This window comes from Acinonyx jubatus, chromosome C2, assembly GCF_027475565.1.
Source record: "Acinonyx jubatus isolate Ajub_Pintada_27869175 chromosome C2, VMU_Ajub_asm_v1.0, whole genome shotgun sequence".
NCBI lineage: Eukaryota > Metazoa > Chordata > Mammalia > Carnivora > Felidae > Acinonyx > Acinonyx jubatus.
Genome location: NC_069384.1, coordinates 150082039 through 150107932, shown reverse-complemented (window position 1 = coordinate 150107932; position 25894 = coordinate 150082039). Strand labels below are relative to the sequence as shown.

Below are 25894 nucleotides of genomic sequence, written 5' to 3'. Positions count from 1 at the left end.
AGCCTTTACAATCTCTGCATGCAAAGAAAATAGGATGTAGGTTTTTGCTAAGAGAAATTATGAGGAATGGAAATGAATTTTTGTTGAAGGAAAAGAAAATAATTTTGTCCTTAAATTTAGGCCCCACTCCCACCCCAGGAATGGGAAAGAGAAACAGCACAGGACAGAATGGGAACAATTTGTGAAAAGAATAAAAAGATTGTAGAGGCTTTGTGGAAAAGCAATCTTGGAAAAGAATTTTATGTGTGGTCAAGCTGGGTGAGATTGGAATAGATCTAATTAAGGGGTTTTTTTTTGTTGTTGGTTTTCTGTTTTTGGTATTTTGGAAATCCCTTTATTACTTTATTTTTTTATTATGAAAATATATAAGAAAGTTGAAGTAATTATATAGTAAACACACACATACCCATTACTTCGATTCTGCAGCATATATTTTGCTTCATTTGTTTTATCATATATCTATCCATCCATGTATCCTGTCCAACAATAAATCCATCTTTGTTTTGGTTTCTAAGCAAATTGCAAACATCAGTGTATCTCATTTCTGAGCATCTTTTTGTTGTTGTTGTTGTTGTTTTCAAAGCAAATTGCACACATTAGTACATCACACTTCTGAGCACACATGTCTTCATCAATGTCATTAGACAGAGTTAAATATTTGACTACAATTTTTTTTAATCTTATTTTTAAAATTTAAAATTTTACATCCAAATTAGTTAGCATATAGTGAAACAATGATTTCAGGAGTAGATTCCTTAGTGCCTCTTACCCATTGAGCCCATTCCCCTTCCCACAACCCCTCCAGCAACCCTCAGTTTGTTCTCCATATTTATGAGTCTCTTCTGTTTTGTCCCCCTCCCTGTTTTTATGTTATTTTTGCTTCCCTTCCCTTATGTTCATCTGTTTTGTCTCTTAAAATCCTCATATGAGTGAAGTCATATGATATTGGTCTTTCTCTAATTTCGCTTAGCATAATACCCTCTAGTTCCATCCACGTAGTTGCAAGTGGCAAGATTTCATTCTGATCGCTAAGCAATACTCCATTGTATATACAGACCACATCTTCTTTATCCATTCATCCACTGATGAACCATTTGGGCTCTTTCCACACTTTGGCTATTGTTGATAGTGCTGCTATAAACATGGGGGTGCATATGTCCCTTCGAAACAGCACACCTGGATCCCGTGGATAAATGCCTACTAGTGCAATTGTTGAGTCGTAGGGTAGTTCTATTTTTAGTTTTTTGAGGAACCTCCATACTGTTTTCCAGAGTGGCTGCACCAGCTTGCATTCCCAAGATCTAATTAAGTTTTTAAAAGGGATTAATGAAATTTTTCTTTTTTTCTCAAGTTAGTTAACATATAATGTGGTTTTGGGTTCAGGAGAAGAACCCAGTGAGTCATCTCTTACATATGACAAGCCAGTGCTCATCCCCAAAAGTGCCCTCCTTAATGCCCATCACCCATTTAACCCATCTCCCCTCCCACTCACCCCCCAAACGACCCTCACCTTGTTCTCGGTTTTTTAGAGCCTCTTATGGTTTTCCTCCCTCTCTGTTTTTATCTTATTTTTTCTTCCCTTTCCCTATGTTAATCTGTTAAGTTTTTCAAATTCCACATAAAAGGGATTAATAAATTTTAATATCAAAAGTACACTGGTATAAAATTAGAATTGGCTGTTAATAGGACAAAGTTCTGGGATGCCTGGGTGTCTGGGTTGGGCATCCAACTCTTGATTTCAGCTCTGGTCATGGTCTTGTTATGGAACCAGGCTGGAACACTGGTGGAAAAACCAAGCGGCACTCGGAGACCTTGGTGGATCGGAGATTTATTTAACACCGGCCGGCTCAGAGGAGACTTTCTCCAAAGGTCTAGGCGCCAAATGTAAGTGGGGAGGATAATGTATAGTCATCAGCTTCCATATCTGTGGGGGTTTTCCTGTGCACAGCAAACAAAAGAAGAAGAACCCGGAGGAGGGGTCTCTAAGCTAGAGACCAGAGTCTGTTTTAGCCCCATCGGTCATCTTTGGTGCAATACTTTATTCACTTCTCCAACATTCCCCCTCTTTGATGCCCTTTAAAAAACTTTTAGTAGGCATCACCTTTCAGTTTTATAGGTTGGTACTCTTGGAAGGCTAAGCCACGTGCAGTAGTTTGGCGAGAAACAGTGTTTTCAATAAAATGTACCATGGCATTCAGTATACGGGGCCAATGGATACAAGTAAAATTATGGAGAGGAGGGTCCCTGCCAGGGCAGGAAGCCAGGATGCCCAATCCGTGAGATCCCATCCTTTCCATTGATTGATACTTTCCTGTTGTCTACCTTGAATTCTTTCTTTGAGTTCCTTAACCTTAGCTGTAACTATTCCTGACTGGTTTACGAAATAGCAACATTCCTCCCCCAGAAAGATGCATGTCGCTCCTTTTTCTGAAGTGAGGAGGTTGAGGGCTTGCCCATTTTTGGAGGGTCACTGCCGCCAGAGAGTTTATTTGGCTTTGTAAGTTTACCAGAGAATCTGCCACCTGTTCCATGTCCTCATTTATCTCTTGAGATAGTCTATGGTACAGTCCTTCGGATGAACCTACGCCCTCTATTCTGGCTCCTATTCTTGTCGCAATTCCTGCTCCTATCAGAACGGGTACCAGGATTGCCCATTTAGTCCGGGACTTGGGGCTAAAGGCTGTTAGGAGCTGATCTTCCGTGTACACGGATATTTCTGGGGTTAGGAAGATGGAATAACATATCTGAGTCCAGTTGGCCTCTAAGCATCAGTAGGCGAACTAGAACACAGAACACCCCAGGGGTTGAACACAGGGTTGCATTCCTCTCTAAGGTTATATTTCTTCCGCATAGAGAGGTACTGTTCATACCTTCAGGGACTGTACAGATTAGATTGTCGGCATTTGTGAGATGGACCCCAGTGGCCAGGGGTCCAATTAAGACAGAGGTGTTGGTTTTGAGATTTTCAGGAGCTTCCCAGGTCAAAGGGATGGGAGTGGCTAGGTAAGCCCTCCGGCCGAGGGGCAAGCACATCCAGCAGGTTTGGGTGTGATTATCTATTTTATGGAGGACTTGGAGAGTAGCGGGGAATTTGTAAGCATCTGATTGAGGGCTGAAAGGTCCAAACCTTGGTAGGCTGCCGGGGGAGTGGTCGCCTTTATGGCCTGTATTACCCTATCCTGGGTATCCTTTATAACTTTTTGAAGGGCCCTGTCTTCACCCCTCCCCCATCTGAGATCCCCCATTGAGGAAGGTAAGTGTAGCAAGCTGGCTTCCCTCTCTGGAGGCCCTTGTTGTGACATGGGTTCCTGACATTTTGTGTTATCTCTACGGTCCAAAACTTAGTCCTTGGGGGCACCAGGTGACTGACAGAGAGTGGGTGTTTTTCCCTTGTAGCAATCTTCGTGGAGGGAGGTGAAGGCACTGAGCACCCTTGACCCCCTTATTGTCATATAGCAATCCTGGAGGCAAAGTGGGTAAGCGGCAGTTGTGAGGGTGAGAGAGGTTATCATAATATACAGACAATACTTAATGGCCCTCCCATCCAGAGGAGGTGTGTGAGACCCAGCATGCATCTTTTGTCCCATGTCCAGCTTGTTGGTGCAGTCTCTATCAGCCCAACAGCAAGAAGTAAGATCAGGGCTATGACACCAATAAGGGGCAAGGGCTGGCAGAGTTGCATCCAGACCCCTGGGCTAGGTTCATGAGTTGATTCCTCAAGCTTCTGCTGTGCGCAGGCAAGCCAGCTTCCGGGGTGTGGCTGGAGCAGGGCTGGAGGTCGCAGGGGCAGTTTCCCTTTTGAGGGTCAGTTTAAGTGGGTTGACTGGATCTGGATCACTTCGCCAGGTTGTGGGTTCTTCTGAGTTGGCCTTCTTAACTCTGGAGTGATGGACCCATGGGGTGATACCTGAAACTTTAAGGGCTGTAGGATTTGTTAGTAACAGTATAAGGCCCAGTCCACCGTTGTCTAAGAGGTTCCCTCTTCCAATCTTTGACCCACACCGAGTCTCCTGGCTGAAAGGGGTGAATGGGGGTCCCTAAGGAAATTGGGGCCCTCTCTATGGTATATTTCTGTAACTTATTTAGGACTACTCCCAAGGTCCGGAGCTGTTCTCTTATTCTCTTGTCTCCAATCTGGTGTAGGTCTCCTGGGAGTTTTCCTAAACATGGGGGGGTGGGGGTCGCCCTCAAAAGGGGAGAATCCCAGTGGCCCAGGCATGCATCAGGCATGCAGGAGGGCCAGCGGTAGTAAATCTGGCCGTGGGAGATTAGTCTCTTGGTGGAACTTGGGCAGGGTTTCCTTGAGGGTGCGATTCGTCCGCTCTACTTTTCCCTGAGATCTGGGGTTGGTAAGCAGTGTGCAGTTTCCAGGTAATGTTGAGGGACTTTGTCAGGGTTTGTATAATGTCTGCCACAAATGCAGGTCAATTATCACTGTGTATGGTTAAGGCTAGACCAAACTGAGGCACAATCTCCCGTAGAAGGGCTTTGGCCACCTCGTGACTTCATTCTGTTCTGGTCAGGAATGTTTCAACCCATCCCGAATATGTGCAGATTATTACAAGAAGGCACCTGAATCCTTTATTTGGTTGTATGTCGGTAAAGTCCACCTCTAAGTCTTCAAAAGGGGCGGCCCCCATCCTTTGCGTGCCAGGCGGGGGCCGTGGGGCAGACCAAGCATTGTTTTTGGCACACGTCACACATTGTTCACTGACAGCTCGGCATAATGCCGGCAGCTGGCTGATATAGTTCTTTTTGAGGAGGGCCTCCAGTGCGGTTTTCCCTAGGTGCGTGAGTTGGTGATATTCCTTCACTAGGTGTTTTCCCATAGATGACGGGACAAAGATGTGTCCGTTTGGCATGACCCACCATCCCTCTTAGCTTAGCATGCCCCCTTCTGTCGAGGCCCAACTTCTTTCTTCATTTGTGTACAGGGCGAGGAGGCTTCTCTCTGGGGCGCAAGAGTCATAGTCTAGGTAGGAGCTTCGCCTGGGTCACTACAGGCGGCTGCTCTGGCTGTTTTGTCGGCCAGGCGATTTTGTTGAGTTATGGGGTCGTCTCCTGTGTGATGTCCCTTACTGTGTAGGATAGCTACCTTGTCTGGCAGCCATACAGCCTCAAGAAGCTTTAGTATTTCTTCCTTGTTTTTGGTAATTTTCCCTGCAGCAGTAAGGAGACCTCTTTCTTTATAGATGGCCCTGTGTACACGCACAGTAGCAAAGGTATACTGGGAATCAGTGTAGATGTTAACTCATTTACCTTTGCTAAGGATGAGGGCTCGGGTTAAGGCGTACAATTCAGCCCATTGTGCCGACCATCCTTCCAGCAAGGCCTTGGCTTCTAGAACTTCGGTGGTTGTGGTTACTACATATCCTGCTCTTCGGCTGCCCTCTTGTAAATAGCTGCTCCCATCGCTGAACAGGGTGATCTCCGGGCTTGTTATAGCCTGGTCTTGGAGGTCCGGGCGGCTGGCGTAGACTTCATCCACTACTTCGGAACAGTCATGGTCAGGTTCTCCCTCCCCCATGGGAAGGACGGTGGCCGGGTTTAGTGTTTTTACTGCTTCGAAAGTGACCCTTGGGTTTTTGTAGAGAAGGCTTTGGTATTGTGTCAGCCAAGAATTGGAGAGGAGACGATAGCCTTGGGTGCTCATGAGGAACATGACTGCATGTGGGTCCCACGTGTTTGTCCCAGCGTGACTTTGTCTTCATCCTTGATGAGCAGCAGTGTGGCTGCCAGTGCTCTGAGGCACAGTGGCCATCCTGCTGCCACAGGATCAAGTTTTTTTGACAGGTAGGCCACTGGCCATTGCCAAGGCCCCATGCTCTGAGTGAGCACTCCAAGGGCTATTTTGTCCTTTTCATGTACAAAGAGGTTAAAAGGGCCTTTCTATGTCAGGCAAACCCAGGGCTGGGGCTCGTCCCAGAGCCACTTTATTTCTGTGAAAGCAGCCCTTGCCTCCTCAGGGGCCCCCTGTCTGGCCCTCCCAACAGGTCATAGAGGGGCCTCGCTATGGCTGAGAATCCAGGAATCCAAATGCGACAGAACCCTGCGGCCCCTAAAAATTCACGCAAGCCTCATTTTGTTTGGGGCTGTGGCAGTGTGGTGATAACTTTTTTCCTTCCCGGTCCTAGTTCTCTTTTTCCTTTTGTGAGGAGGAAGCCTAAGTATCAGACCTGCTGCTGACAAACCTGTGCCTTTTTTCCAAGAGGCCTGGTACCCCGAGTAGGACAGGAGCTGCAGGAGGGCCTTGGTACCTTTCATACAGTCTTCTTGGGTGTCGCTGGCAAGGAGGAGGTCACCTACGTATTGGAGGAGGACACATCCTGTGGTTTCCCTCGGAAAGTCGGCGAGGTCTGCAGCTAGTGCTTCCCCAAAAAGAGTGGGCGAGTTCTTGAAACCTTGGGGAAGTCGTGTCCAGGTCAGCTGCATCTGGCGCCCTGTAACGGGCTCAGTCCATTCAACGGCAAACAAGGGTTGACTTTGAGGAGCCAGGCGGAGGCAGAAGAAAGCATCCTTTAGGTCGAGGCATGGAAACCATCTGGCTGACCCCGGAATTTGGCTGAGGAGAGTATACGGGTTTGGAACCACTGGGTGTAAGGAAACAGTCACTTTGTTAATGGCCCTCAAATCCTGTACTGGTTGGTATCCTTCTCCTGGCTTCTTGACTGACAAGAGCAGAGTATTCCAAGCCAACTGGCACTCAATTAGAGTACCTGCTTCCTTGAGCTTGGTCACTGAGCTCTTGTATACCCATTCTAGCCTCGAGTGGAAAAGGGTACTGCCTTTGTCTCTGAGGTTGGGCTCCAGGGATCAGGTCAACAATGATGGGAGCCCAACTTCAAGCTAGTCCAGGTGGGTTGTCTTCAGCCCATACAGAGGGGAATGTAAGCCTGAATTCTGAGGGGCTACAGGGTAGGGCCTGTGTGCAGAATAGTCTCCATTCTTCTTCCCTTGGCAGGGTAATCACCAAGACCCGGGTTTCCTCCTGCCCTGGGTTTAATTGGAGACTAGTGTGTCCAGTGGGTTCAAAAGTTATCTGGGTCCCAAGTTTGGAGAGCAGATCCCGGCCCAGGAGAGGAACTGGGCAGTCAGGTAAGTAGAGGGACTCATGCTGGACCTCATGACCCCCAAGTTCACATTGTCGAGCTTGACAGAAGGGCTGCTGCATCGCCCGTGTCCCAGTAGCCCCAAGTATGGTTGCTGTCTTTTGGCTGAAGGGCGCCACCTGGGAAGTAACAATAGAGTATTCAGCCCCAGTGTCAACCATGAAAGTTCTTGTTCAGCCCTCTACCTTCATTTCGACCATGGACTCATGGCGGCCAAGATAGAAAGAGCCCAGTCCCCCCTCAGTCTGATTCTACCCCGGCCAGACCAACGAGGTTCTTGCCTCGAGGTTCCTCCCGATATCGGCTGGGTTTTGAGGGCCCCTTCCAATTCAGACATTCATTCTTCCAGTGTCCCTTCTCTTTGCAGTATGCACATTGGTCCCTTGCTAAGGTGGTTGGGGTCTTCCCGTCTTCGCAGCGTCTGTTTCTTTTAGTGCTCTTGCGAGAAGGGTGGCCTTCTTTTTTAGTCTTCTCTCCACTTCTCTTTCAGCTGCGACTTCTCTGTTCATGAAAACCTCGTTGGCGACCTCTATCAGCTGAGTGATATTCATCCCAGCAAAGCCTTCCAACTTCTGGAGTTTTCTTCTGATATCTGGGGCAGCCTGTGCCACAAAAGAGGCATTTACCATCTGTTGACTTTCTGGTGCCTCGGGGTCAAACAGGGTGTATACATGGTATGCTTCACATAATCTTTCATAGTAGTCTCTGGGAGACTCCCCAGGGTGCTGCGTGACTGATGATATTTTAGTCATGTTCATAGGCCTTTTGGCTCCAGCTCAGATTCCCCGAAGGAGGGCTTCCTGGTATCGTCGGATATGGGCTTGTCCTTCTTCTGTGGTGAAATCCCACGTTGGGCGTTCTTCAGGCACGGCAGCTTGAGCCCAGACAGCAGAGTCATCAATCCCCGGAGGTGCGTGATCTTCTATGTCTGTGGTGGTTATCACCTCCTTGGACCTTTGGATGCCCAGATAGCTGGCACACAGCTGAGCAGTGCCCCTAGCTGTTCACAGACACCTCATTGGTTGACTCCCCCGAATTTATAGTTAAGTTAGAAAGCACCTACCAGGAGGTGCTGTCATCATTCAAGATTTGCTTCCTTTGGAGGTCCTTGTTTCTCTACTTAGGACTGAATACAAATGAGGCTATCATCAGGAAACTCTCCTTAACTCTGGAAAGTATTGTGGAATCTGCTGCCATAGCAAGAGGTACCAACAAAGATCCTTAAACTCACTGGCCAAAGTTGTTCTTGCCAATAGGATGGCCTTTGATTATCTTTTAGCCAAGCAAGAAGGTATCGTTATGCCCAGAATTCGTGGTCCTGAAATACCTCCAGGGAGCCGAGTCCAATGTAAAAGCAAAAGAGCCTTTATTCGAGCTACCTCCAGCTCAATCCCCTACCTGCACCGACGCAGCGGTGAGATAACCAGGGAGAGAGAGCTAGTTTCAAAAGGACAAAGGTTTTATTGGGGCCTAGGGGCAGTTGGTGAGGTAATGGCTGTGGCCTCAGCCGGTTGGCTGGGGAAGGGTCGGAGTCCTGTTAGGCAGGTGAGCGGGAGGTTACTCAAGGGGAGGAGGCGTGTTCAAGGTGAAGGACACAGAACAAGATGGAGTCAGCCGGTGTAGGCCCGCCCTTTCAGTATCTGTGCTACAGCCAACACCACCGGCTGTACCTGGATTAGTGTTTCTGGGGAAGTTAAAACTCAATTACATAAGACCACTGGGCAAACCACTTGGCTTAAAAAGATGACTCTTTTATGGGATCCTTTTTTGACTTATTTGATTTTGATTGGTTGGGGTCTTGGGGACCATGGCTCTGAAGTGAGACGTTGGGAGTTACCCTGCTTACAGTAATCGTAGCAGTCTCCTTGCCACGCTGTGTTCTCTCAAAAGCTTTAAATGCACGTTTGTTGCCACGAAACACTGAGCAAATGATCTCCCTAAGACTGGACTGTCAAAAAAGGAACAAAGAGAAAAGCCAACTAAAAAATTATGAGCCTCAAGTCACGGTCTGTGAACACCACAGAGATTCAGCAAAATACATCCTGACCTGTGAACACCATACAGAACAAACAAAAATTGTGAGAACTACAGCGTGGTGGCTGAGGGTGGCATTAACGCCTTGCATTTTGATCCCACCGCCTAGTTAAGCTTCGAGTCTGATCGAAAGGAGGACTTGTTAAAAAAGAAACCACTGGCCTCAAATACAGTCCCTTGTGCTAAGCCCACATCAGCAAACCAAAGTGTAACACCTGACCTCATTGCAATTTTAGTCTCTCCCAGGAATGTGACCTTAAATAAGTCAATCTGGAACTACCTGATCAGCACCAGTGAGGTAATCCGCCTGATAGATCCCCTCATTGACCCAAAGGAGGGTCGCTGCCAGAAACAATCCACTCTTTGCTGGAAATTTTCTTTTTTCTGTCCTTTTCTGCTTTTAAATTCTTCCGTTTTGTACGGCTCCTTGGAACTCCTTTCTACTTGCCAGATGGGATGCTGCCCAATTCATGAATCATTGAGGAGAGCCAATTAGATCTTTCAATCTGCCCGGCTGAATTTTGTTTTCTTAACAGGGACAAACTCAGGATCACAGGGAATCAATAACAGTGCCCGAGCTTCCTCCTTGCAACAGCCCCCACTGCTTGGAACCAAAGAAGCAAAAATCTCCCCGACTCGCGTAAGAAGATGACGAGGGCTGAGGACAGGCTCACGTCTCCATCTCAGTTCTCCCCGACCAGGGGGACACCACATGGGGCAGTGACAACCTGCAACGTCTGTTTTCTTGACAATTCAATCAAGGTGACGCTGAGCACAAGCACATCCGAGAAACCTAAGTGAGGAAGAAAAGATCGAGCTGGGGACAGCAGTGAGCCTGGTGGGGACTTTGGGATGGGGCAGAGAGAGAGGTCCTCTCCTTACGCGGGGTCTCGGGCCCATGTCTCTGCCCTTCACAGTCTGCCCTGCCCTGCCCTGGCCTGCATGCTGGCGGATTAACAAGGAGCCAACATTTGTGCCAGCCAGGTGGCCAGGCAGATGCAGGCATGCCGTGTCCAGAACCGCCCGTGCAGCCTTGCTTCCCTTCACCTGTGCTGCTCAGCCTCTCTTAAAATGGTTCAAAATCCAAAACATAAGAAGTCTTTCCTATGCACACACAGACAACTACGTGAATGTGTGTATGTGTGTGCGCATGCGTGTGTATTTTTCCCAAATGCCGTCTTTAGTCCTATCATTCCCCACCTCCTATGACTGAACGAGGTGCTCTCCAAGCCCTGGGTCTACCTGCAGTAGACCTCTTCCAGGGTAGAAAGGATGGAGACTTTTTAATCTTTGGGAGATTCCTCCTGTCAGAGATCCTGTTAGCCTCCAGTCCTGTAAGAATCCTGACCTATCAGCCACCATGAGCCCCATTCCAGCCTTGAGGCCAGCAAGGGCGTCCACAGCTGCCGCTGTGGTGTGGGGAGGCTTTGTCCTGTGTTCCTCTGTTACCACTGAGATTGCCCGTTGGGACTGGAGCTACCCTGGAGCAGCTTGCCTGTGTATTTTGGGAATGTGTTAATGGTTCCTGGATCAGAGTAGAGCTCAAAATGCAACTCGTGGTTCTTCTGTAATTGCTGTGTGCTCTCGGATTGCCTTTGGTAAGCTTATGCCCTTGGTAGGTCTCCTGGACTTCATGGTGTCCTACCACATGCCAATCACCGCTAAGAGAAAGACAAGGGGCGTCTGGGTGGCTCAGTTGGTTAAGCGTCCGACTTCGGCTCAGGTCACGATCTCACTGCTTGTGAGTTTGAGCCTCAAGTCCGGCTCTGTGCTGACAGCTCAGAGCCTGGAGTCTGCTTCAGATTCTGTCTCCTCCTCTCTCTGCCCCTCCCCTGCTCATGCTCTGTCTCTCTCTCTCTCAAACATAAAATAAGAAAACATTAAAAATTTTTTTAAATAAAAAAAAATAAGAGAAAGATAAGATCAGCAGATCAAGAGGCCAGACTTGGCAGCTGACCAAGTTAGTAGGCAGGCTGGGTCCTTGCTCCTCTCCTGATTTACCCCCATTGTCTATTCTGAGCTGGTCCCTAGAAGGGACTTCTGTGTCCCTCTAAGTGTCAGAACTACCCTTAGAATTTGGGGTCTATCATCATGGGAGGGGTTTGAGCTGGGTGTGATTTGTTTGGGATGACATGGGAGGGAATGCTGTTTGTGCACCGTCGAACATTTGGCTGAAGCTCGTTCCTGTGCGGGGCCTGAGAGAGTCCTTCTGTGGGGCTTGTGTCCATCGCACGGTCAATAAAGCATCCTTGCATTTTGCAAACCAGAGTAGACTCCTTTTTTTTTTTTTTTTATCATATTCTATCCTGCCCAGGCTACAGCCAGGGAGTTGAAGTGTGACAGGTCAAAGGCTGGATTAAACATTAACACAGCTGTCACTTCTGCTCAGAGGAGTAAGCGCCCCAAAGCCGAGCTGCAGAGCTGTCTATGGCCCCAGGCTGACCAGTAGACATGGCTCAATTTGGCCAGGTCCTGGCTGAAATAGGCGACTTTGGTCGCTTCCAGATACAGCTGGTGATGCTTCTGAGTATTCCCGGCTTCCTGTCCGCTTACTACATGTTTGCCCAGGTCTTCATGATCCAGCACGAGGCCCACCACTGCTCAGTAGCCTGGGTCAAGAACCACACTTTGAACCTGAGTGCGGCTGAACAGCTGACACTGAGCGTGCCCCTGGATGCTGCAGGCAAGCCTGAGTCCTGCCTTATGTTCCGGCCGCCCCCTGACAACACCAGCCTGGAGGACATCCTCAGCCACCACTTCAACGAGACGCAGCCTTGTGAGGCAGGCTGGGAGTATCCTGAAGACAGGCCCCTGTCCCTAAAGAACGAGGTAGGGCTGCCCTTTTGCCTGTCTGCCCATTTGGGGTCGGTCAGCTCCTTTGCCTGACTGTCTGCCTCAGCTGCCGGTGTTGCTGCTTCTGTATCTGCCCTGGAGCACCCATCCACAAATGACTGACCACTTGGTATGGCTTTTTTTTTTTTTTTTTTTTTTTTTTTTTTTGCCATTCATCCTGCTTTTCTCTTTGTCCTCTGACTACTGGTCCATCTACCTTTCAATCCATATTCTGTCTCTGATTTGTCTGCCCCTCTGTCCATTTTTGTCTACCCTTTTCTCCATCTATCCGCCTGTGTGCCCAGTTGCCTGACCTTTTTCCTATCCCTTCCTGCTTTCGTGTCTTTATGTCTTTCTCCCCAGTGCTCCCATCTGTCGGTCCACTTGCCCTTGTCTTTCAGTCTGCCCCTGCATATCTGCCTGCTTACCTATCTTCCTGGATCCCCATCCACTTGTCTGACCTCCTGCTTGCCTGATGTGGGCTTCCTGCCCTTCAGCTGCCCTCTCTAAAGCTCTCCCCACCTGCCTCCAGGGGACCGGACGCACTGTGACTCTAGGATTTGTCCGGCAGATAACAACAGCACTTGCTCTGCTTAACTCATTTTCTTAGGGAGGATCTGGGCAGATAAACAGATTCCCACTCCAGCCACCTGAGCAAGGACGGCTCTCTGGAAGCATCCAGGCCCACTCTGCTGCTTCCCAGAAGCTGGGTCTGAGGCACAGAGTAGGGAGACGACTTGTCCAGGGCAACATAATGAGCTGATCGTGGATGTGGGACTCCCACTCAGGTCTCTGCAGGAGTGGGAAAGAGCACAGATGGTCCAGCATCCAAGGGGCGAGTGTTGTTGGGAGGTCTGGATGACTCATCTTGAGGGTGGTGAATCCTGAGCCTTTGTGGAGAGGGGAATCTGGAGTCCAGAAGCCTTCATTTATTTTTTTCTCTGCAGGTAAAAAAAGTATTTACTTTTTAGAGGCTTTCAGAGAATGATGTTTTGACCAAAGGCACTTTCTTTAAGATTTTCAATTTTTAAGTAATCTCTATACCCAACTTGGGGCTTGAACTCACAACCCCCAAGCTCAAGAGTTGCACACTCTACTGACTGAACTAGCCAGGCACCCCCAGGCATTCACTTTTAATATGTGACCATAAACCTGCCCCCAGAACCCTTGCAGCCTAAAGATCTGTCCTGCCTGTCTTCCTCCTGACCCTCCACCCCATTCTGCTCCATAGAGCCGCATGCGGCCTAAGAGCTCTCCCAGCAGAGCCCGGTCTGGTCCCCAGTGGCCTCTCCAGGTTCCCAGCATCACCCTCTTGGTAGGATCAGCCTCCACTGGTCCCCATATGCTGTGGGTGCCTACCTGGCCAAACACCATCCTCAAAACCCAGGCAAACTTCCAGACTTCTCAGACTTCCAGACTTCTTTAGCCCCGTTCACACCCTGTGCTGGACTGTTCGTGCAATTTTATTCAGCTAAGGCTTGCTGAGTATTAACTGTGCAGGGAACAGTCAGAGGAGGGAGGCACCTTGTTCGAGTTCTCTAAGGATTTGAGGCTGCCCTCTTGGTCTTTAATCACCAACCTGGACTGTGCCACCACTGGCATTGGGCCTTGGACCTCTTGCCCTTCCCTACCATGCTTCTCCTGCTCCAACACTCTCAAGGACTTGGATTCCCAAAAGAGTGCACACCTTGGGTACTTTGTGCCCTGTACCCGCGTGCTGAGTCCAACTTTGCTTCCAGAGCTCTGTTGCATGAGATCGTTTCCCTCTGCTTCCCATCTGTGAGGAGGGGCTCCACCACACTGATTCAGGGGAGTCTCTCTGAGCTGACTTCCCAACGTTCCTTCTGATAACCAGCAGCTTCATATTCAAACTGAAATATGGATAGTCCTAATTTGAGAAGAAAAGAGCACATTGCCTTATAGGCTATGTATTCTTGAAGAGCAGAGTGCATTTCTCCTTCTCAGTCTACCTCCCAACATTTCCTGGGTGCCCGTCCTTGGTAAAAGAAAAAAATAATTCCCAGCCTTGTCCACATGAACCTTGGAATCAGGAGGGAAATAGAGTCTGAATGACTAACAACAGTGTGATCTGTCTTGGGCCCAGAAAAGGGGAAAGAATGGGAGGGAAGGGGAAGCAGAGAGAATAGCCGTTTCTAGATCCGGAGGCATGAAAATGCTTGCCATGACTGAGGAATGCTGACCAACAAAGATGTTGGGAAATCAGGAAGAGATGACTCTTCCACGGTCTTAGATACAGAGCTGAGAGATTTGGGCTCTCTCCTAGAGACCAAAGGGAGCCATGGAAGCTTTTGGAACAGGGGAGGAAGATGTGATGTGTGTGCTCCAAGAATGGGGGCGGGATTCTGTGTGCCCATGTGGCAAGCCCCAGACAGAACCCTCCACTCTGGGCATTAGGGTCGGAGAAGGTAATGGCTGGCGTCCCAAGGTGGGGAGCCCTTCTGCCTCTGTTCCATCTGCACACCACGTCTTGGCACCTCTCCAAGCTTTGGCCTCTGTGGTTGCACAGTGGGAATGATAATCCTTTACGAGGTTAGAATGAGGACTGAATGAAATAAGGGGTACACAAGCTATAAGGGGTTAGCGAGTGGTGGCCACCGAATAGGGGCACCAGCCTCGGAAGTCTCCCTGGGGTCGGCATCCATGCCTTCAGAGCACTATAGCCCCGTGTGTCCGAGGTGTCGGTCACCAGCTGTGAGTTTCATGAGCACGGGGGGGGGCCAGTGCCCCCTCCGCTGAGCTGACATTTACTGAGGACTTCCTGTGTGACAGCCACCGTGCTAAGCATGTTCCATGCATTAATTCCTTTAATCCTGCTGGGGGACACCATGCAGTATATTTTATCCCCATTTTGTACATGAGAAACCAAGACACCAACAGATAGGTTAACAAAGTCCCACAAAGCCTCTCTGTTCAGATTCCAGAGGCTGATAGCAGCAGGCCTTTATGAGTTATTTTAAATAGCGTCTAACTACAAAGGCACTCTGTGGTTGCTAAACAAAAACCAAACAGAATAGAACTGGGTGGGGGCGCCTGGGTGGCTCAGTCAGTTGAGCGTCTGACTTCAGCTTAGGTCATGATCTCACACTCCGTGAGTTCGAGCCCCGCGTCAGGCTCTGTGCTGATAGCTCAGAGCCCGGAGCCTGTCTCAGATTCTGTGTCTCCCTCTCTCTATGACCCTCCCCCGTTCATGCTCTGTCTCTCTCTGTCTCAAAAATAAGTAAATGTTAAAAAAAAAAAAAAAAAAGAATAGAACTGGGTGGAACAAGTTCAGATCCCTTATCTTGCCCCCTTTCACTCCCAGGGGCCATTAGGCAATCATTGGACACATACTGAAAATTAACAGTTGTTCTTGAGAACAGAAGTATGAGCACAATGGTATCTCCTGGACTGATTCATTTCTTGCTAAAATGATTTTAGCGATTTTGACCGATGATGAGTGGCTAGTTGGCTAGCTCTAGGTATTCATGTGTTGATTCATTCAGCAAACGTTCTCTGAGCTTTCACACAGTTTCAGTCCCTGTCTGGGGCAAAAGGGATGCCTGAACTCCATTGCCATCCAGCAGCGGGACCTCGGAGAAGCCGCTTAACCTCCCCTTCCTCAGGGGAATGGAATAATAAATCAAGGATTGGTGTCAGAATTAGATAATACATGTGAAGCATGCAGCAGACTGCCCAGCACAGAGTGAGCCCTCAAACGGCATCAGTGATTGTGAAGCTACCACCTTGAGCCGCAGAGGACAACTCACCTGTCGTGTTTCCCCCCACCAACGTTCACGTCAGGAGCTGAGCTGTGTGCAGGGGGCACAGAACTCCCGGAAGGGCCCACAGACCAGTCGAGGGGGGCGGGGTCAGTCACATGTGCCTACAGTATGTGCACATGCAGTAGATACCTACAGAGTTAGGCGAACGTGCATATTTTTTCCACTCAGTTTCTCAGTCTCTCTGAGTCTCCAAGTGGGTCGCCCCACCCCTGTGTGTGCAGGCACATGAGCGCCCACACGCACGCCCACGCGTGTGCGTGTTCCTCCGTCTTGATCTCCTTCTGCAAGTGGGGCGTGAGGGCTCCTTGGGATTCTCACCGGCAGTGAATGGTGAGAGTTTCACGGAGATTTTGCAGCCGGATGGGAACATTTGATGAGGCCCAAGGAAGTCACAGGGGTGCCCTGGCTGTGGGCTAGAGGCCCCATTTGTCAGGAAGCAGTAAGTAGTGGCGTGTCAAGGGTTCCAAACTTTGTATCCTTAATGTCTCAGCAATTCTACCTGGCATCTCCAAGCCAAAATAAAAACCTAAGTTTTATGTATTGAGTAATTAGGGCCAAACAACCTAACAGGTAATTATGTTCAAATGACTTAGGAACTGTTTTAAAAAATAATACACAGAAACTGAAAGGAAATATCTTTCATTTTAATTTTTTTTTAATTTCTTTTAATGTTTATTTAGTTTTGAGAGACAGCGCAAGTGGGAGAGGGCAGAGAGAGAGGGAGACCCAGAATCCGAAGCAGGCTCCGGGCTCTGAGCTGTCGGCACAGAGCCCGACGCGGGGCTCGAACTCAGAAACCGTGAGATCATGACCAGAGCTGAAGTCAGATGCTCAACCGACTGAGCCACCCAGGCACTCCATATTTTTCATCTTTAAATAAATACAACCCCCTGCTAATAGGATGTATGTGCCCATTGGGAACTGTGCAACTTCTCAGTCCTTAAACACTGACACCCTCATTTTCCATTCCCCATGGTGCTTGCTTTTTTTTTTTTTTTCAAAACACCTCCCCAGAATACAGCTTCACATAGATATGATGTCACTGGAAGGAATGTAGCGTGATCTCATGTTGAACCAGAGCTGTCCTTAGTTGGTAGTTCTTGTAATGCCAGACAGATGTTGAGGATTGCTGCATTTTCCTTTAAAATTCCGAATGTCGTTCTGTGCCCCATGAATTTGTTCTGGTGCCCTGGGGTGCCTTCGCACACACTTTGGGAACCACGGGCATCTGCCCTGAGAGGTTTGCAGTGGGTGGACTGGACGACAAAGGACTTGCCGTTGGCTGCCCCTGGTTCACATCTGCCTGTGTCTGCCTCAGTTCAACCTCGTTTGTGGTCAGAAGCACCTGAAGGAGACCTCGCAGTCGGTGTTCATGGCTGGGCTCCTCACTGGGGCTCTCATCTTCGGGCCCCTCTGTGACCGGTAAGAACTTGACCGGCTTGCCCCTGACCTCGCATGCTCCTATGTTCCCGGTACAGTTCCCCCTCTCGCCCCGCCCCCGCCCCCGTGCCCTTCACTGGTGTCTGGGATAAGGCCCTGTTCCCCTCTCCCTCAAACAGAGCTCGCAGGGCAGGGTCACGTGTCCTCTGTCAGACAGAGAGCCCAGGGCAGGGCTGGGTCTCCCATACTTCCTGCCCCTCTGTTACTCCAGGATTGGCCGCAAGGTCAGTATCCTGGTGCAGCTGCTACTCTTCGCCCTCCTCGGCCCGACCATGGCCTTTGTGCCCAGCTTTGAGCTCTACATGGTCCTGCGCTTTGCTGTGGCTACTGCTGTCTCTGGGTTCGCCTTCAGCAACGTCTCCCTACGTGAGTATCTGGGTCCCTAAGCCTTCAAGCGTGGGGTGAGGCCTTGGGGTCTGGGCCGGCCACTTTCCCGGACTGCCTCTGGGGGAGCCTTGTCAGGCACCCACACCGCAAGTGGGACTGAGGCCCACCCTGACAGAAGACCGTCTAGGGAATGACAGGGAAGGAGCCGGGGGCCCGCGGGGGGGAGGGGGGGGCTGGCGGGGTCTCATCTCTCTGTTCGCACAGTTACAGAGTGGGTGGGGCCCTCCAGGAGGACTCAGGCCGTGGTCCTGGTCCAGTGCGCCTTCTCCCTGGGTCAGATGGCATTAGCAGGACTTGCCTATGGCGTCCGAAACTGGAGGTATTTCCAAATGGCTGGCACCACACCTGTCTTGCTACTCTTCTTCTACATCTGGTGAGGAGTACTTCCCAGGAGCAAGCCGTTTCCCCCTCCCCACCTGCCCCTGCTAGCTGTGCGGGGGTGTGGTTGGAGCACAACACTCACATTCACCTCGGGGAACGCTCCACAGTGCGATGGGTGTGAGGTTCTGTGTGCCCTGGAACAGCTGGGAAGGCCCCTGGGGGAGTGGGGGGGGGGGGGGCTCCAAGGTCAGAGCCATTCCTGACCTGCAGGGCTCTGCCAGAGTCAGCACGGTGGCTTCTGACAAGAGGGAGGGTGGAGGAGGCCAAACAAGTGATCCAGAAGGCGGCCTCCGTCAACAGGCGGAAACTCTCCCCAGAGCTCCTGAGCCAGGTACTTCTCACAGGCCAAGCCCAGCCCTGCCCCTGACTCTGGTGGGCCCAGACCTTTCTGCCTGGCCCCTCACTGTGCATCGTGCCCCCAGCTGGTCCCAGAGAAGACAGCCCCCTCAGGGAATCCCCTGGATCTGTTCAGGCACCCCCGGCTCCGGAAACTGACCCTGATCTTCTTCTGTGTCTGGTGAGCGCGCCAGGGCCCGCACCCCGCCCTGAAGCCCACGCCAAAGGGCTCTCCCGTCTCTGGTGCGTGCGCGTCAGTGGCTGGGACACGGTGGCTGGCGGTCAGGGACGGGCTGTGTGGCCTCACTGGGTTTCTCCCTGGCTGTGCTGCTGCATTCTGCTCAGAGACAGGCTCCCTCTGGGAGGGCTGGTGTCTCATCCCCCAGCAGTGATAGGGATTCCTGGACACTTTGCAGGTTTGTGGACAGTCTGGGGTACTTTGGCCTGAGCTTCCAGGTCGGCGACTTTGGCCTGGACATCTACCTGACGCAGCTCGTCTTCGGAACCGTGGAGGTTCCCGCCCGCTGCCTCAGCATCTTCATGATGCGGTGGTTGGGCCGCAAGTGGAGCCAGGTGCTGACTCTGGTTCTGGGCGGCCTCGTGTGCATCGGCATCGTCTTTGTCCCAGCAGGTGCTGGAGCTGGCTCTGCCACATTCCTGCCCTCCCCACCGCCCCCCCCCCCACCTCCAGGAGTGAGGGCAACCCTGGGGCCCGGGAGCGGAGGGGGCCAGGAGTTCGGGAGGACAGGGCAGGGGTGGGGCCCGGGGCATGGGGCCGTCCACCTGCCTGCGGCTGACCGGCATCCTCCCCCAGATCTGCCGGTGGTGGTCACTGTGCTGGCCGTGGTGGGCAAGTTCGCCATGGCCGCCAGCTTTACCATCTCCTACGTGTACTGTGCCGAGCTCTTCCCCACCGTCATCCGGTAAGGGCTGCCGCCCTCTGCCCTCACCCCTCCCGCTCCTCTGCCGTGCTCACCCCTGTCCCACAGGCAGCTGGCTTATGAGGCCGGCTCGCGGGGCAGCAGCGCGGACGGGGTCCGGGCAGCTAGGAATCTAGCCCGAGTCCCCGTCTTATCCCAGGCAGTGGAGGACAGATACAGAAGGAGGGCACGCCCTGGCCTTGTGGAGACTGGGATATGGAGCAAGTGTGAGAATGAATGGCTCAGAAGGAGGAACACTCAGGGGTTGCTGGGGAGACGTGAGGTGCAGCCTTTGACCTGAGACTTGGTAGGCGAGCAGGGGGGCAGCAGATAGACAGGCCTGGAGGTGAGAGAGGCGTGGCACGCGGCCGGACTACACGAAGTTACTATGCAGGAGCAGAGAGCAGAAGGCCAGTGAGGCTGGGGAGGCGGCAGGCCTGCGGGGCCATAATGAGGGGCTGGGCCCCCCCCCCCCCCGCCCCAAGGCACAGCGGGGGTGGGGCTGTGGCCCGGGGGTCGCGGCTGGGTGTGCTCAGTCGGACGGGCCTTCCCACAGGCAGACAGGCATGGGGCTGATGGGCATCTCCTCGAGGATCGGGGGGATCCTCACCCCTCTCGTGAGCCTGCTGGGCGAGTACCAGGCAGCCCTCCCTATGCTCATCTACGGCAGCCTCCCCATCGGGGCAGGCTTCCTCTGTGCCCTGTTGCCGGAGACACGGGGCCAGCCCCTGAAGGACACCATCAAGGAGCTGGAGGAGGAGCCCCACCCACGGTGAGCTGCTCATTTTCTCTGAAGCCTAGGCCCCCACCTCACTATGTGTCCTCTGTTGCTTAGAGGCCAATACGGGGGCCTCGGGAGCCACACGCATCCGACTGGCTCTGGGCCAGGTCCCCTCCCCTGGGGGAGGGGCGGTGAAGGACGCTGCCACGGGACCCATTCGTGGCCGGCCGGTGACGGCCTCTGGCTCCCACCAGGTCTCTGGAGTCAGCACCTTCAGAAAAGGAAACAGAGGCTTCAGGAAGAACTTCTAGCCCAGGGGTGACCTTCGCGAGCAGCACGTACTTCTGATTGTGTCCCTGGAGCTGGAGCACAGCAGGGAGCTGCCTGGACACCCCCTTGAAATGGCTGGGGGCTGCTGGCACGGCCCCCCTCACAGTTGGAGGCAGCACACCCCTGACCTGGTCCCCATCCCGGCCGCTGGCTGCCTGGTCCTGAAGTGTCTGTGAGGGCCTCCCTCTTCTCGTCACCCCTCACCACCTTCCTCAACCCAGCCCACCCCTACCCCTGTTCTGGGGTCGGGCCTTGAGCGTTTCTTGGGCTTCCCTGGTTCTCTAATAGACTTGTGGGCTTACGGCTCCTCTAGTTCCCTCAGTCTGGGGTCCCCCTGCCCTCAAAACGTTTAAGCCCAGAGCAGAGCAGATGGGTAGGGCCTTTCCAAGAATGCAGCAGCAGGGGGAGAGGAAGTTGGAAGCCGCGGCCGGTACCCAGGCCGGTGGGAGAAAAGGCTGTGGATGGGAAGGTTGTAGTTCCTTCCGGTGGCTGGGCCGGGCCCCGCTGGCTCAGGGGGAGGCCCCACAGGACCCGCCATCCTGCTGAGAGAGGACTCTGTCTGCTGGAAACCAAAGCTTCAGTGCTGTCCTCTCTTCAAAGAGCCTCCACCCCCTGCCCTGCGTTCAGTCCAGCTCATACCTGACCTCGTGGCCCAGGGACCGGCAGTGGGGAAAGGGAGGAGGCTGGTTGTTCCCGTCCTCACCTCCCTCCTCCCTTTCACCTCTGCTGCTTCTGGCTCCTGCAGGGCCAGGGGAAAGGGCTTTCTGCTCTGCTGCTGCTGGCCGTGGTTCTTTCCCTGCGTGTACTGGCTGATCATCAGCAAGTGTTCTCTGGCAGGCTTCTAACAGCTCCTCCATGGGGACACATCGGTGGATTTCTCAGCGGTGCTCCCAGGACCCCTGCCTAGTTCCTTCATCCAAGGAGCGTACTCACAGCTGACCTCCAGGGCCCTCTCTTCAGCTCTTGCCCCAGCACTGCTGCCCCCATCATGTCTCTTACTGCCAGCATTCCTCATCTTACGAGACAGCCCTCCTGGCTGCGTCCCATCAAGGGACCTCCAGCTAGAGTGCCTTCCCCGGTAGCCACCTGGCCCACAAGAGCACCATACATCCTTGCACCAGCAAAGAGTGGAAAAGAGCTTGCCCGGCCTCTTCCCCTCCTGTGCCCTTCCTCCAAGGCCTCCCCAGCTAAGTGCCCTGCAGACAGTGAGGTTCCGCCTCTCCCCAGAGGCCCAGGCCTGAAGAGGGGTTCCTTCTGGACCTCCCTCCCTTTCTCCCACCCACCTTCCCTAATGGAGGCTGGAGGGAGTGCTCCCCATCTTTGTAAATCTGGCACAAAGGTGTCCAGCATCTCTTTCAAATACGCGAATCTTTATTGAGGACATAACAAAAGGCAAGTTGGCATTCCACGTTCCCCTCCCCCAAGGTGGGAGTGGGACACATGGGACATTTCTCAGACTCATGACCAAAGGAAGGAAAAAGCCAATGGTCACCTGATAAAGATCACAGTCATAAAGGACATAAGACTCCATCAGTTTGTAACTGTCTTCGTGATTTACAAGGAAAGCACAATCCTAGGAATAGTCAGACCTCCAGAAACCTATAGACTCAATTTCTTGGAGCGCTAACATCACCTCCTCCCTTCATAGGATAAAAAGCCCTACACAATCAGTCCCTCCTCACACTTAGAATGCAGATTTTTCTGCCCACGAGTTCTGTCCTGGGACCTTAATAAAATCACTCTTTTTTTTGGCACCAAAAACATCTCAAGAATTCTTTCTTGGCTGTTTGCTCTTGGACCCAACCTCCAGATGACATCATTTATTACTTACAGACTCAGCTTTGGGATGGTGGGGAAAAGTTCTATTTAGCTTCCCGCTATGCACCCAGTCATGGAATCCCAAGCTAAAGTCACCCGTTGGGTACACCTGAAAGTCTTTTGTGGCGCAGTGTGGTACCCAGGCCAAACCTGCCTGGTCGTGAAAACAACCTGCATTGGATCTGGGCAGAGGCCAGTTCAAAGCCAGAGGCAACTCCTCCACCAAAGGAGGGACACGGAGACTCGGAGCGCTGTGAAGTGAAGCTTTAATTAAAGTTCATGTGAGAGCAGGTGTCTGATGGACAGGCACCCTGGGGTGGGGGAGGGGGGTTACAGCAGGCAATTTATCTCCTAGTGTGAAGTCCCCCCCCCCCCCGATTCCTCGGCTGAGTACTACAGAGGTTACAGTCTTACCAGGAAGTCGCCTATGCCCATGTAAGCCCAAAAAGTAGTCTGATTGGACTTGAGGTGACACAGAGACTTCAGTTCTTTGGCTCATGCTCATTGCAAAGCCCACAACAAATAAGCCCTGGGAATGGAGAGGGGCAGAAGAACCAGGAAGTGAAGTGTCTAAGGTTTGGGGGAGGGAGGGTTGGTTCGTATGTATTTCCCATAGGTTGTAAACCTATTGTCAACTAGACAGCACAGATTTTATTTGGTAATTCTGAAAAGGATTCATCTCATTTACTTCTCACAGCAACCTCCTCTACAATGTGGACACTGCGTCCTTTTGAGGCAGAATGATCTCCATTCCTGGAAAGAGACTTAAACAGATCAGGACACAGGCATAAATGCTGCAAAGATTCACCTATTGCCTTTGGGCCAGGTCTTTGAGAACTTTTTTTTAGGGATTGTGGGCTGTTGGGGGAAAGATTTTTCTTTGTATGTAATAAAAAATGCCCTGTGGCCTGTTCTGTTTAAAAGGGAAATGTCTTTTTCAGCAAAGTGGCAGGATATAAAATCAACGCACAGAAATCAGTTGCATTCCTACACACCAACGATGAAGCAACAGAAAGAGAAATCAAGGAATTGATCCCATTTACAATGGCACCAAAAACCATAAAATACCTAGGAATAAATCTAACCAAAGAGGTGAAAAATCGATACACTGGAAACTATAGAAAGCTTCTGAAAGAAATTGAAGAAGACACAAAAAAAAAAAGGAAAAATATTCCATGCTCCTGGATAAGAAGAACAAATATTGCTAAAATGTCGATACTACCCAAAGCAATCTACATATTCAGTGCAATCCCTATCAAAATAACACCAGCATTCTTCACAGAGCTAGAACAAACAATCCCAAAATTTGTATGGAACCAGAAAAGACGCTGAATAGCCAAAGCAATCTTGAAAGAGAAAACCAAAGCTGGAGGTATCACAATCCCGGACTTCAAACTGTATTACAAAGCTGTAATTATCAAGACAGTATGGTACTGGCACAAGAACAGAAGAGACCAATGGAACAGAAGAGAGAACCCAGAAATGGGCCCACAAACGTATGGCCAACTAATCTTTGACAAAGCAGGAAAGAATACCCAATGGAATAAAGACAGTCTCTTCAGCAAGTGGTGCTGGGAAAACTGGACAGCGACATGCAGAAGAATGAACCTGGACCACTTTCTTACACCATACACAAAATAAACTCAAAATGGATGAAAGACCTGAATGTAAGACAGGAAGCCAGAAAATCCTCGAGGAGAAAGCAGGCAAGAACCTCTTTGACCTTGGCCGCAGCAACTTCTTACTCAACACATCTCCAGAGGCAAGGGAAACAAAAGCAAAAAGGAACTCCTGGGACCTCATCAAAATAAAAAGCTTCTGCACAACGAAGGAAACAATCAGCAAAACTAAAAGGCAACCGACAGAATGGGAGAAGATATTTACAAACAGCATATCAGATAAGGGTTAGTATCCAAAATCTAGAAAGAACTTATCAAACTCAACACCCAAAAAACAAATAATCCAGTGAAGAAATGGGCAAAAGACATGAACAGACACTTCTCCAAAGAAGACATCCAGATGGCCAACTGACACATGAAAAAATGCTCAACATCATTCATTATCAGGGAAATACAAATCAAAACCACAATGAGATACCACCTTACACCTGTCAGAATGGCTAACATCAACAACTCAGGCAACAACAGATGTTGGCGAGGATGCGGAGAAAGAAGATGTCTTTTGCACTGCTGGTGGGAATGCAAACTGGTGCAGCCAGTCTGGAAAACAGTGTGGAGGTTCCTCAAAAAGCTAAAAATAGAACTACCCTACAACCTAGGAATTGCACTACTAGGCATTTGTCCAAGGGATACAGGTGTGCTGTTTCGAAGGGACACATGCACCCCAATGTTTATAGCAGCACTATCAACAATAGCCAAAGTATGGAAAGAGCCCAAGTGTCCATCGATGGATGAATGGATAAAAAAGATGTGGTATATATATATATATATATATATATATATATATATACACACATACACAATGGAGTATTACTCAGCAATCAAAAAGAATGAAATCTTGCCATTTGCAACTATGTGGATGGAACTGGAGGGTATTATGCTAAGTGAAATTAGCCAATCAGAGAAAGACAAATATCGTATGACTTCACTCATATGAGGACTTTAAGATACAAAACAGATGAACACAAGCGAAGGGAAGCAAAAATAATATAAAAACAAGGAGGGGGACAAAACATAAGAGACTCTTAAATATGGAGAATAAACAGAGGGTTACTAGAGGGGTTGTGGGGGGTTGTGGGGATGGGCTAAATGGGTCAGGGGCATTAAGGAATCTATCCCTGAAATCATTGTTGCACTATATGCTAACTAACCTGGATGTAAATTTAAAAAATAAATTAAATAAAAATTAAGAAAAAAAAGGGAAATGTCTTTTAGCAGTTGCTGACAGGAGCTCAGCTGCTGAGCCCCTAGGACCTCAGAGGACCTGGTCTTGACTCTACCCTGAGAAGCTTGACAGAAAGGGGGCTTGATGATACCGGGAAGTTTCCAGCACAGGCTGGACCGTGGTGGTTCTCCATAGACTGTGTTGATCAGAGAAAAGCCCAGACTGGGGAGACACCCTAGCAGTGCAGCCTTGACGGTCAGCTGGGGCACAGGGCTCAGCTCTCAGGCCTTGGTGATGGGAGCCTGGTACTTAGGCTCCCCATTTTCAAGTGGATGGTTTCATAGGTCCCTTTACTCGAATCCTCAAGGATTCTAATCTTGGGTGTGAAAGACAAAGGTCTCTGGCAGTGGGCCCCCAAGTCCAAGGAGATAGAAAAGGAGTGCCAACCCCTTCCCCACCCGCCTTCCCCTCCCCCCTCCCCCACACCCCTAGGTCTCAGGGCTGAGTCCTGGAGCCTGGGCCTGACTCACGCACCCCGGGCTCGCCTCACTCACTGACCCGCTCACCTACTGCTCTGCCTTCGGGAGCATGCTGGACCCACAGGTGCACAATTCATCTGCAGCCATGAAACCGCTCCCCAGCGCCTCAGGGGAATGCTCTGGATGAATCTGGATGAATCTGGAGGTCCCCGTGGGGTTAAACCGGGCAGCTGACCCAGCATGCAGGGTGTGGAAGGCCCCCTAAGGATGGTCATCCATGGAGAGAAGGAAGTGCAGGCCAGAGGAGGCACAGGCAGCCAGGGGGGTGCAGAAGCACTTTGGGGTGAAGACGGAACGAGTTCTGGAAGTTTGAGAAGCCGCACTCGGGCCACATTTTTTTTTAATATTTTATTTGTTTTTGAGAGACAGAGAATGAGCCAGGAAGGGGCAGAGAGAGGGTGACAGAGGATCCAAAGTGGGC

General features: G+C 50.8%; 1 protein-coding gene and 1 long non-coding RNA gene across 6 annotated transcripts; one reads left to right on the top strand and one right to left on the bottom strand.

Annotated features, from left to right (window-relative positions):
• Positions 1-1621: 1621 nt before the first annotated feature.
• On the bottom strand, positions 1622-14292 carry LOC128315336 (uncharacterized). Its single transcript, XR_008298081.1, has 2 exons — positions 13335-14292; positions 1622-3922 (listed from the first exon to the last, which is right to left on the bottom strand). It is a non-coding gene; the product is annotated as an uncharacterized LOC128315336 (long non-coding RNA).
• SLC22A13 (solute carrier family 22 member 13) lies at positions 11512-24822 on the top strand. 5 transcript variants are annotated; one of them, XR_008298080.1, is made up of 10 exons: positions 11515-11972; positions 17076-17179; positions 17409-17563; positions 17789-17957; positions 18176-18296; positions 18388-18482; positions 18718-19224; positions 19778-19993; positions 20197-20444; positions 21018-24822. XR_008298080.1 is itself a non-coding variant. In XM_027040692.2 (10 exons), exons 1-10 carry the CDS (start codon positions 11595-11597, stop codon positions 20288-20290), a joined length of 1656 nt encoding a protein of 551 aa, XP_026896493.1. In that variant the 5' UTR covers positions 11516-11594; the 3' UTR covers positions 20291-24821. The 5 variants fall into 5 exon arrangements, 4 of the variants coding, with proteins under 4 accessions (XP_053077650.1, XP_053077649.1, XP_026896494.1 ...); XM_027040692.2 differs by having other exon boundaries at positions 11516-11972; positions 18718-18932; positions 19116-19224; positions 20197-24821; XM_053221674.1 differs by having other exon boundaries at positions 20197-24822.
• The last annotated feature ends 1072 nt before the right edge of the window (positions 24823-25894 follow it).